This window comes from Balaenoptera ricei, chromosome 1 (assembly GCF_028023285.1).
Source record: "Balaenoptera ricei isolate mBalRic1 chromosome 1, mBalRic1.hap2, whole genome shotgun sequence".
In the NCBI taxonomy this organism is placed as follows: Eukaryota; Metazoa; Chordata; class Mammalia; order Artiodactyla; family Balaenopteridae; genus Balaenoptera; species Balaenoptera ricei.
In genome coordinates this window covers 30654877-30667432 of record NC_082639.1, presented here as the reverse complement: position 1 = coordinate 30667432, position 12556 = coordinate 30654877, and the positions used below count along the sequence as shown (strand labels likewise).

The 12556-nt window shown below is 46.6% G+C and overlaps 2 protein-coding genes across 4 annotated transcripts in view; both read left to right on the top strand.

Moving 5' to 3' along the window:
- Nucleotides 1-1694, top strand: part of INPP5B (inositol polyphosphate-5-phosphatase B) — a 43446-nt gene extending 41752 nt beyond the window's left edge. The window contains 2 exon segments of the mRNA XM_059919366.1: nt 490-601; nt 847-1694. Of these exon segments, the coding sequence (XP_059775349.1) occupies nt 490-601; nt 847-962 (228 nt within the window). The 3' untranslated portion in view covers nt 963-1694.
- Nucleotides 1695-3115: 1421 nt separating this feature from the next.
- Nucleotides 3116-12556, top strand: part of MTF1 (metal regulatory transcription factor 1) — a 43499-nt gene continuing 34058 nt past the window's right edge. For 2 of the 3 annotated variants that reach the window (XM_059919298.1, XM_059919289.1), the window contains exons 1-2: nt 3116-3196; nt 4974-5432. In XM_059919298.1, the coding sequence (XP_059775281.1) occupies nt 5025-5432 (408 nt within the window). In that variant the 5' untranslated portion in view covers nt 3116-3196; nt 4974-5024. Of the gene's footprint in view, nt 3197-4973; nt 5433-12556 lie in introns of those variants that run through there. The other variant, XM_059919307.1, reaches the window with a different exon arrangement.

Below are 12556 nucleotides of genomic sequence, written 5' to 3'. Positions count from 1 at the left end.
GTACAGGCTTCCCAACCGATTCTGAAATGCAGATAGCCAGAGTACTCACTGAATTCTAGCCTGATCAGCCCTTCCAAGCTTAGGGCCTGTTCAAACAGTTGTGCTCCTGCCAAAATAGACTTCTCACGATGTGTTCTCTCTTCTTATCTCACTGTTTTCCTTACCTTGCCTTTTTCTACACTTTCTTTTGCCCTAAATGCCCTAGTCCTTACCTCTGCAAGTGCCATCTTCTCTTCTATTCAAGACGCAACTAAAATGTTTTCGGTTCTCTTAAGTCTTTTGAGAACGTGCAGTTAGAAGTTTGACCTCTAAATTCATGTAACGCTTGATCTATGCTTCTGTTTTGGCACCTGTGACAAGTGATCAAGGTTTTCAGTGTACAGTCTTACTACTCATGTACCCGATCATGTACTCAGTTCCTGGAATATAGCAGGCACTTGAGAAACGATTGAATGAACGAAAAGACAATCCCAGTTCTCCCTGTTTCAGGTCATTGCTACCCTTCCCGCGTGCCACAGAAATGTCTTCATCTACTTGATGGCGTTTTTGCAAGAACTGCTGAAAAATTCAGCAAAAAATCATTTGGATGGTAATATTCTAGGTAAGCTGCCAAGTGTGTGTGGAAAGCATCTCTGCAAACTGACTCATTAAGAGAAATGTGGTTGAGGAAGGTCCCAAGTCCACTGCAGTAGAACTAAAATCTCAAGCTCTGGGCAAAGTTTACCCTCGAATAGTTATTTTAAAGCAGAAAGTACTGCTTTGGGGCACCCCTCCCCACTCCTAAGAACACGAGAATAAGTAGTACTTCTTTTGCTGAATCATATGTTTTCTGGGTTTTTCATACAGCTAGCATATTTGGTAGCTTACTGCTTCGAAACCCAGCTGGTCACCAAAAGCTTGAAGTGGCAGAGAAGAAGAAGGCTCAAGAATTTATTCACCACTTCCTCTGCAACTCACCCTGAGCCTGTCCATCTCCTCTCCTATTCTGCCTGAGGCAGCCAATTACCAGCCCCACCTGTTTCAGCTCCAGAGCTGCCCTAAGAGCACGTGAGCCCACTGGGATGCCAGAGTGGCAGCTGCCTGTTTCCTGAGCCCAGACTGCCCTCCCCACCATGACTGTCGCACTCAATGCTGCTGCGAGTTGTGAAGACATGACGGGAAATCCACCACAATAAAACTGACATTCAGCATTCAAATTTAGTTATTTAACAGATAGATCTTTTTTTTTTTTTTAATGTTTAAACAACTGTACTTCTTGTGCTCACTCAACCTGCCTCCAGGGCATATAGTGCCTTCCCTGTAGCTTGGGCCGGGCTCCCCATGATCAGATATTTGAACAAACTTTGGAGTCCTGAAGGATGAATGAGTTGGACGGCAAGAATGCAAATGGAAGCTGCTGGATAAAGAGGCCACAGCCACCCCAGATGCTTCCAGCTCTCTGTCTGAGGACATGTGTTTACACATATTGCAAACCCTACCCCCCTTCCCACTCAGATACGGCTCAACAACTCTGGAGCTGGCCACTCAGCCTCCGAGGGCAATGCAGTGGCTTGAAAATGAAAATATTGAAGAAATTGGTGTTCTGGTGAAACAAGTGGAATTTTCTGGGCCAACAAATCCTCCAAACTGTATATAATGCATCCCCTCTCTTATATGTGTAATATATTTTAATGATAAATGTATTTTTAACAGTGGTTGGTTGCTTTTATCTTTTAAGAAATGGCAGCTCTCAGCAGCTGGACATTTGTGGCTTAAGCACTGGGGCAGGGTGGTCCCTGGTGGTCCAGTGGTTAAGAATCCACCTTCCAACGCAGGGAACGCGGGTTCAATCCCTAGTCGGGGAACTAAAGTCCCACGTGCCACGGGGCAACTAAGCATGCGCGCCGCAACTACTGAGCCCGCGTGCTCGGGAGCCCGCATGCCGCAACTAGAGAGAAGCCCGTGCACCGCAACGAAGAGCCCGCTCGTCACAACAAAGATCCCATGCACCGCAACTAAGGCCCGACGCAGCCAAATAAATAAAATAAAATAAATTTTTAAAAAAAGCACTGGGGCAGCTGGTCAGGGGCCAGAGAGATATTTACCTGGCAGTCTGGTGATAACAGCCACTATTTACCTTTTTCAAGCAAGAGATAGTACAGGCATGGCCCCAACCCCTTGACCCCTGATCTAGTTTCTGAGGATTGTCCCACTTTGAATATTCTAGAGAAATAGCTTATGGGGGAAATGGCAGCGGCTGCTAAGAGGTTCTGACAGCTAGATATTTACAAGTCAGGAGCAGAGTAAAGGCACATACAAAATCGCTTCTTGGATCACCACTACTCCTTGGCAGTGTTAAGTGATTTAGATACCGGCCGGTAGGATGACAATGTGAACGGTTAAAGAAAGAATGGCCAGTAGGTGGCGTTGCCTGGCCCGGGCACGAGATCCATGGAAGCCGACAGTCCTCTGCAGGGGAAAAAGCCGGGAGAGACGGCCTCGGCAGGGGTGTGAGGAAGAAGGGAGTTGGACGTCTTAAGCGAGGCTGTGAAGCGGAGAGGAGGTGGTGGCGTCCTCCGGCCAGGCTTGGAATACTCCCCATTTCTGCCATTTGGGTCCAATCTTCCTTACTGGGACCCTCCTGCCCGTATTAACTTTGTTAGGTGAGGAGGGGAAGCTGGGGCCACAAGGAGAAAGCCGGAATGTCACAGCCTTCCAGGCTTCCCCCTTGCGGTCCGGGTACGAATTCGGCAGCTAACTGGGGTCCTTCCCGTTGCGGTTGTGGCTGCTAAGGTGAGGGGAGCGCAAGCCGGGCTGGGGCTACTTTGGATTAGTGGCCGGGGGTCTGATCACTCTTCCTTGCGTCTGGTGCCTCTAGAGCCGAGCCCCGACTCCCAGCAGGCAACTCCCCCCGCCCCCCACCCCCCAGGCGGAGGACTAGGCGGGCGCTGCCCCGCGCTGGACGAACTCGTGGCCCCGCGAGGTCTCCTTGGTGCCCACCCCGTCCCGCCCCTTCCGCTCGCCAATTGGAGGCTCGAGCTCAGCCCCCACACCGACTAAACCAACCAGAAGCGTCAGGGAGAGGCGGAGCCACTATCTCCTCCTTCCTCCGGAAAGCGGAAGCGGAAGTGACGTTCAGGGAAGGTGGGGGCAATCATGGTGCCGCTGGGGAGGGGAGAAGCTGCTGCCGCCGCCGCCGTTGCCGGGAGCCGCGGAGGTAAAAGGCGAAATCAGACGCGGCCTGGGCTGGGGACCTCCCGGGGGCGCGGGACTTAGGCTCCCTCCTGAAGCATTTTCCAGTAGGGACCCCAGACCGGTCACCGTAGGGACCCCACCCCTCCTCCGTTTCCATGGGGATGGGTATCCAGCCCCCCTCCCCTGTTTCCATGGAGATCCGGACCCTGCCCCTCTTCGCCCGGCTTGGAGCCCCCCAGCCTGACTTCGGGGTTTTCCGTGTAGCCCTGGACTGGGGACTATCCCAGACAGGTTCCTTTTCCCAGCCTCCTTTCAAGGGTGCTCCGTTTGTATTTCTCGTTTGCCACCCTCAAACCTCCTGGTCTTGTTTGTTCCGGACAGTTGGTCTCCGCGTTGCCGCCTGTGGTGCTGGGGCAGCCCAATGGGGCCCCCGGTGCTCTTATCTCTCCTCTCAGATGCAGCGAAATGTGCATCTACCGGGTTGCGTAAGCCAGAGCAAGGGGTCGGGCCGGTTCCTCCCGGCTCAGATCCCTTGGCCTGTCTCTGGTAACTACCACTCTGTCTAGCCGCCCTACCGAGTAAAGGTTCACTTTCTAATCCGGAGCAGAAGAGAAAGATAAGTGCAAAGCCAGACTGAAAACTAAAAGTGATTATTTTTAAATTCTCTGTTATGTCTGCCAGACCCGCGTTTGTAGAACCTATGTGTTTACAGGTAGAAGAAGAATCACTCTTCCAGAACAGGAAAACTTCAAATTTGATATTTTTCCCAAGAGAGTTTATCGTTCCAAGAGAGTATATCTGCAGGTCTTTCATTCATTTAACTGACATATCCTGAACTCCTCGTGTCAGTGTACTGTGCTAGGGTCAGTAGAAACAAAAATAAGACTCATCATTCCCTCATTGCAGAGAGCACACTATAAAGCATAGCTTCTAGTGGACACCAGATTGTTTTAGGAGATAAATAGATAAAGTGATCTTCATTAGATATGCCTGATTAGGGATTAGCCCCACTACCCAGAAGCTGAAACATCTGTTCTCGGAAGGAGGGAACAAATTCACACTTGATTCCTCTACTGTTGTCAGACATTGTGCTTTAACATACATTGTGTCTTTTACTCTGCACAGCAATTTCCTGAGAACAGGAATTACCAGTTCCACCTTACATATGAGAAAAGTGAGGCACAGAAAGTTACCCAAGTAGTATGTAGTGAAGCCGGGATTTGTGGGTAGGTGACCCTGCCTCCAAAGCCCTACTCCTTCCAGCATAGACTTACTGCCTCACGGTCTGATTTGGGGGATATTTAGGTGGAGTTCCCTTACTTTAAGATTTATAGCAACTCAGCCTTGAAACAGTTTGCCCCTATTTCCCCTTAAGTGTTTTGACCAGCCTTCACAGTGTTTGGCAGTAAGGCACATTTGGAAGGTCTTATAAGCTGCTACTTATTACTTCCATTTTTTATTTTTATTTTTATTTAAAATTCTTTTTGGCCGTGCTAAGCGGCTTGCCTGATCTTAGTTCCCCGACCAGGGATTGAACCTGGGCCCTCAACAGTGAAAGCGTGGAGTCCTAACCACTGGACCGCCAGGGAATTCCCATTACTTCAATTTATTAAAAAAGACATTGTTTTTCCTTCAAAATGACTTGATGGGTTTAAACTTAAAAAAAAAAGTCCCAAGGAAGATGTTTTTCATTTACTTTGTCCTGCTCTTGAAACAAGAGGAAAAAACAGCCCTGTGATTGCTGAGGAGGTCCCTGGGTCCTATGGTATGGCTCTGACTCTGGCTTTGTTCTGTTGCAGACAGGTCACTACCTTTCCATTTCTCACAATTGGGCTGAGCACGACTGAACCATGGGGGAACACAGTCCAGACGACAGCATCAGCTACTTTGAGGTAGAGGAAGATGAGCTGACCCCCGATGACAAGATGCTCAGGTTTGTGGATAAGAACGGACTGGTGCCTTCCTCATCTGGAACTGTTTATGATAGGACAACTGTTCTTATCGAACAGGATCCTGGCACTTTGGAAGACGACGATGACGACGGACAGTGCGGAGAACACTTGCCTTTTCTAGTGGGGGGTGAAGAGGGCTTTCATCTAATAGATCATGAAGCAATGTCCCAGGGTTATGTGCAACACATTATCTCACCAGATCAGATTCATTTAACAATAAACCCTGGTTCCACGCCCATGCCAAGAAATATCGAAGGTGCAACCCTCACACTGCAGTCGGAATGTCCAGAAACGAAACGTAAAGAAGTAAGTAAAGCAGTGGGTGAAGGCCCAGTTTGGCTTTGGGGGAAGTCCTTACACAACTCTTATCAGCAGTTTCAGCCAGGGAGTATAGGAGCCCCTGGAATTAGGACCTACAATGGCTTTCCTTACTGTATATGCTTCATGTTTTTTGTTGTGACTGCTTTCTGGAACTTTTGGTGTGTATGGCCGCATTGAAATCTGGGAAAACTAAATTGCAAATTTCTTCCCCAGATCATAAATAAAATAGACACTTCACTGAGGTAAATCCATGTCTCTGATGTGGAAATAACTGGATTTGGCTTATCTCTGAGTTGTGTAAAGATGACTTGTTTTGGAGAGATGAGTATTTGCTGGACTATACTTTATTAGTGAAAGTTTAATGGATAGTAACGGCTAGCTTTCTTTTTTTTAAATTAATTAATTAATTAATTAATTAATTTTTATTTTTGGCTGAGTTGGGTCTTTGTTGCTGCGTGCGGGCTGCGTGCAGGCTTTCTCTAGTTGCAGCGAGCGGGGGCTACTCTTCGTAGCAGTGCTCAGGCTTCTCATTGCGGTGGCTTCTCTTGTTGTGGAGAACGGGCTCTAGGCACGCGGGCTTCAGTAGTTGTGGCACTCGGGCTCAGTAGTTGTGGCTCGCAGGCTCTAGAGTGCAGGCTCAGTAGTTGTGGTGCACGGGCTTAGTTGCTCCGCGGCATGTGGGATCTTCCCGGACCAGGGCTCGAACCTGTGTCCCCTGCGTTGGCAGGCGGATTCTTAACCACTGCGCCACCAGGGAAGCCCAAGGCTAGCTTTCTTTTGTAAGAAACTCGGGCAGGAGACAGTAAATGAGAGCAGGTTATCTAAAAGAAGTTTTCGTGCTCATATTTAGCTAATGTGCTTAAGGTAACACGTATTACAATGTTTCGAAAACTGTAAAGCATTGTACAGATTGTACTAAGGGTGATAATTAGCAGAGTAAAAGATGTGGTTTAAAGGTAGTGATATACATTATCTGGGAGCTAATTGCAGGTCAACTAGGAAAAAAACCGATCCCTGGTAGTTGCAATGCCAGGGACTAAATGTAAGATGTTACCAAACAGCCACTGGGTAAATTGTTTAGCAGAATATTTTCCTCTTTTGCTGTAATTCAGGTCTTGAAACGGGAGAATCGTTTTTTTCGTGGCATTTGGTTTTCCTTTGCTAGCCTTGGAACCTCAGAGCTGGAAGGAACCCTAGTGAGACCATCTTGTCTTACCTCCCACCTCATGCAGGGATCTCTCTGCAGCATCTCCGACACCAATGCCTCTGGTCTCTGCTTGAACACTTACAGAACGACGAGAGCACAGTGTTTCACAGTCCAGCCTAATACAGAGTTTGTTGGCCAGCTCTGATTGTTAGAAAGCTTTTGCTCGTATGCAGCCAAAATCTGCCTGCCTATAGCTGCTGCCCACTGGTCCCAGTGCTTCCTTTCTTCTTTTTTTTTAAATTTATTTATTTTATTTTTGACTGCGTTGGGTCTTTGTTGTTGCACGCGGGCTTTCTCTAGTTGTGGCGAGCGGGGGCTACTCTTCGTTGTGGTGCGCGGGCTTCTCATTGCGGTGGCTTCTCTTGTTGCGGAGCATGGGCTCTAGGTGCACGGACTTCAGTAGTTGTGGCTCACGGGCTCTAGAGCGTAGGCTCAGTAGTTGTGGCGCACGGGCTCAGTTGCTCCGCGGCATGTGGGATCTTTCCGGACCAGGGCTCGAACCCGTGTCCCCTGCATTAGCAGGCAGATTTTTTGCCACTGTGCCACCAGGCAAGCCCCCAGTGCTTCCTTTCTGAGCAGCAAGCTAAACCTTCCTCCCACCCGACAACCCCTCAGGTAATTGAAGATCATGGGTTTCTCTACATCTTTTCCTGTGCAGGCTCGACATCTCCATTTACTTAAATGTTCCTCTTACGACATTTTCCTCTAGTTTCTCATCAGCCTGGTCACCTTTGATTGTACAAGTTCCAGTTTTCCAAAGTCCTTAAAATTTGTAATTGAGCACAGTCTCACAAGTGTGAGTCAACTGGCACTGAGTACTGTGCGACTCTTTATCTCTTCATCTGGACACTGTACTACAATTGTGATATGGTCTGTATTTTATTAGCAACAACATCCTACTGTTAGCTGGCACTTGGAAATCTCTAGAATGGTGTTTCTTAGCTGGGGGTAGTTTTGTCCCCCAGGAGACACATTTGGCAATATCTGAAGACATTTTTGGTTGTCGCACTGGGGAAGTGCTACTGGAATCTAGTGGGTAGAGACCAAAGGTCTGTAAAATATCTACAGTGCACGAGACAGCTCCCTACAACACATAAATAATTGTCTGGCCCCAAATGTCAGTTAGCTGTATTCCAATAAAATTTTACTTACAAAACAGGCAGTGGGCTGCCCTGACTACCCTTAGTCTAGAACATAGGGAGTTGTAGCAGAGAAGGATGGAAGTACAGCAGAGACTCAGACATGGAAGGCAGTGACAGCATGCAGAGGGACCTGGACTGTATTCTGGAAATACACTGAAGGTGTCTGAGCCAAGGAGTGATGTGGTTAGAGTGGTATTTTAGAAAGGTTGCTCTGGTAGCCGTGGCAGCTTGATTGCCTGGTTAGGAGATAGTTGCAGTTTAGGTTTGGGGTTTCCTTTGAGTCTGATGAAGGATGGTGTGGAAAGAATCCAGAGCTTTTGTTGAAGTATAAGAGAACTTGGTATATTATTGGAGTTTGAAGAATGAGCCATGAATTGGGTCTGACTCAAAGGATTCATCCATTTTTCCAAGCGTGTTGAGTTTCTTCTGTCTCTTAGCACAGGGGCCACATGGATGACTGATGGAGCTTCTGATCTCAGTAGTGAGTTAAGTAGTTCAAGTCCACTGTGATAGGTACTTTGAGGCTCATTCAGAGTGCTCTGTGCCTGCTGAGGAGAAAGCGGCCGACTCTTCTGTCCCCCTCGCCCTCCATGAATGGTGATTCCACAACAGGAATCAAGAAGACAGGAAGAGGAGAATGTTTGGTGGGGATATTGATGAGATGGTCGGAGTATAATGAATGTATAGTCCTTGGGGAAGAGCAACGTGAACAAGTTGAGAAGCCCTTTGGAAATGTGGACCTGAAGTCGAGGAAGTGGCTGGGGATTAGAATTGCGGATCCCTAAAGGAGCAGTAGTTCAAACTGTGGGCAAATAACCCAAGGGAGAAGTAAGAATTGTTCTGAGAATCGAAGGGTTGGAAAGAGAAAGAGGAACCAGAGTTCCCATAGTCCCAGGGTTGGGTGGAACGCAGTGCTGTGGAAGCTGAGGGAAGAGAGATTTAAGAAGTGTGAATATTCCCTTGTGACCCTGCAGAGGGATTGAGGGGCCGAAGAGGAGCCATTAGTTCTGCTGCTTGTGCAATTGATCACCTCATGGGAAGACTTGCGCTAGAGCGCTGGAGGCTGAAGCCAGATGTCCAGCGATGGAGAAGTGAGTGGGCAGTGAGGAAACAGGAGGCAGGAAGCATCAACTGTTTCTTTTCTTTTTCTAATAGGGTAGTTGGAGGAAGAAGAGTGATGAGGCGGTAGTAAGTCTAGGGGACTGGATCATTTTTTTAGCAGAGGGAATTTGAACATGGCTTAGGGCCTAAACTTTGGGCCATCCTCAGTTAATGATTACTATGTGAGAGTGTTTCAAGAGCAGATGTTTGGGAAACATAAAGTTAAATCAAGACAGAGATTTGCTTATTAGTATGGGATTTCTCAAGAGCTTTTGATAATAACTAAGAAGGAAGGACATGCAGAATTCTCCAAATATTTTGAACTTGGGAAACCATTTTTCAGGTCTTATTTCCACGGTCAGTGTTTTGTGGAACACATTTTGGGAAATGCTGATCTAGGCAGAAAAGGAGGAGATGGTAGAGAAGGAATGATTATGCAGTCAGTGATATGAGCTGTCACTTTCCCACTTCGTCCTACTTGCAAGCCTGGTTTACCACTCATGTCTTCTGATCCTTGATAATCATGTAATAGGACAAGGTCAAGGGCACATGTAAGCACCTTGTTCAGTCTACCGTGGATTTAGCTCACTCTACTTTCCTCTCACCACATTTTCCCATTCTATCCATGAGATCTACACGGAAGATTCTAGAAACTATTTTTGAAATCGTTAGTTGCAGGGTTGGTTGGGGATTGAGGGAGAAGCAGCAGTGGCTTTCAGCCTTTGAAAATTTTGCTAAATGACCAGACATTCAGGAGACTCGCCTTCCTGAAGCACCATCTTAACCGTAGCTTTTGTTTTAACAGACGTGTAGCTTTTGTTTTAACAAAGGTGTTATTTTATTTTATTTTTTGGCACTTAAATCCATTTAATTGGCCTGAAGAGGCCAGTGTTTATGACTATTTGATAACACTCTTCATGATTTCTTTACATTGCCCCACCCCCACCTTTAAAGAAAACCCAGAAAAACAAAAACTTGGTCTTTTCTCCATCTCTACGCCCAGGTGTTACTCTTGAGAAATCAGATCATTTGATAACTAGTTAAGTCTTCTTGGCTTCCGAAGCAGCTTATTTTCAGAGTCAGATTTTAGCTTGATTTTCCTGTTTACCCTTGATTGTTCCATTGTTTCCTATAGTGTGTGGTTGGCTTACCTATTACTTCATTTTTTTCCCTCATGCTTGTCGTGTGCAAAAATCAACCAACCAGAACCTTGCTACAGGTGCTGTCTTCTCCTTCCGCAGGGCCACTGGTCATTCCCATTCAAATTGCACATGTCTTATTCTTGAACTTGCTACTTTACTACTGTCTGCCTGTTGATTTGGTAGCTTTGAAAACTCTCAAATCAAAACATTGTCATTTTGCTGAGGATCAGCATTCTTTTTTTTTTTTTAATTAATTTATTTATGGCTGCGTTGGGTCTTCATTGCAGTGCGCGGGCTTCTCATTGCGGTAGCTTCTTGTTGTGCAGCACGGGCTCTAGGCGTGTGGGCTTCAGTAGTTGTGGCACTCGGGCTTCAGTAGTTGTGGCTTGTGGGCTTAGTTGCTCCGTGGCATGTGGGATCTTCCCAGACCAGGGTTCGAACCCATGTCCTCTGCCTTGGCAGGAGGATTCTTAACCACTGCGCCACCAGGGAAGTCCAGGATCAGCATTCTTAAGCATTGCTCTTTTAAAACCTTTCTACTCAGCTGTATTTCTAAGGAGCTGTATTTCCTTTAGTCAGTTCATGCAGTCGATGGTTTCCCAAACTTTCTTGCATCTGTGCCCTTCCTGAGACCTTTCCAGGACTGTTAGGTTATCTGTTCATCTACCTCTGTCTGAACCACATTGGTGAACATAACGTTCCCCCCCGCCCCACCAACTGATCTTGCACTTTTCTGCTGCATGGTTGGCCAAGAAGTGTGAAGAAGCCCAGGAATCACATACCAAATATGCTCTTCATGATGCATCAGAGTATTCCAGTGTATTGATTGGGAGAGAATAGCTTTTTCTACCAAGAAGCACAGTTACAGTGATGCTTTATGAATTAGGCTGCTTGCTACGTTGGTCAGTGACATTCCAAGGGGTCTGGTTTTTTTAGTGTGACAAATTTTAGGTATAAAAATAGGGGGGAAAATTTGACTCCAGTGTTTCAGAGCCTTTTTGCAACGTGCCCTTTACCTTGGGAGACCCAGTTCCAATCTCATTCCTCATTATCAATCCCTCAGGCAGTGGAAGGATCCACTCAGACAAACCAGGTTGTTGCTGACTCTGCAGAGGGGACCCACCCACTTTTAGTCTTTGCACACAGTGATTATATTCCTTTACAGGTTCCCTTCTGAATACCCACGGAATTGCCCTTCAGAACTAGGACAGAGACTGTTTCTGCTTGAAATGCTAGTGTTAAGGATCCATTCATTCTTTCCACAAGCTTTTGCTTATTGAGTATCTACATTTGTCAAATACCAGGAAGAACAAAGAAATAATCCGTGCACTGAGGGACTCTAGGGGAGTTTAGCAGGGAGACCGCTAGAGGCTGTATGTGCGAGGTTCGGTAGGAAACCAGGGCTGGAAGCATTTTCTGTTTACCAGCAGACAAGCCATTTGAGCGCTGTCCCCTGCATGGCTGCATGTGTGTCACATACCTTTGTGCAGCATTCAGCATTTCCATCACTGAGGCCCACTGGCTTGGAAAAGGGACAAGGGTGGTTTTATGTTCATACTAGTTTTCCAGCATAATGCTGCAGGAATAACAGTTCTCAGATTTACATTTTACATAGGCTGTACCTGTTGAGTATTGCTAAAATTTCGCTGTGGTAGGACATTGGAGAAAGAATCCAAATGTTAATGTTTTTCTCTTATTTAAATCAAGCTTATTCTTAAAATTGTTTCTTCTGTGATGTGCGCAGGGATAATTTAGACCTAGGTTCCGTCTTTGTTCTGGTATATACAGTGTGGCCTTGGGTAAGCTGCTCTGTTTCCCCTTTTGTAAAATTGAAATGAAAATATCCCGTTGCGTTTCGTGACGGTGAACTGAGATTTATTCATTTATAAATATGTAACGGGATGCATAAAACATTTAGCATAGTGTCTGGTGCATGGTGGTTTGGTCTGGTTTGGTGAATGTTCATTTACTTTCTCTTCCTCGTAGGCCCACATAGTTCTTGAAGGAGGTATGGAAGGAGGTATTCTGTTAAAGAAAAGGTTAAAATTGTCTTTGTTAGGAACTCTTTGGGAAGCATTTTCTCCTAAAACAGGGTTATAAATTGTGTTTGGGTTCCCTGGAACCCAGTGACCCCTAATTTGCTGAACTGTCATATTAATACAGCTGTGGAATGTGACCCACCATTTTGAACCGTGTTTTACAAGGGGAACATGTTGGTAGTCCCGCTGGAGGGGTTCTAGGTGCAGCCGTTGCCACAGGTAACCTTCCACGCTCATGCTCTGCTGCCTTGGACTTCTCGGCCTTCCGTAGCAGCAGGCCCCCGAAAGTTACTTCCATGGTGGGCAGTTGGGGCACGAGGCAAAGCTGGGGGCTCTTTTTTTTTTTTTTTTTTTTAAGGGGAAGAGGAGGAAATGAGGAGTCTTTTTTTTTTTTTAATTGATTGATTGATTGATTGATTGCTATGTTGGGTCTTCGTTTCTGTGCGAGGGCTTTCTCCAGTTGCGGCAAGTGGGGGCC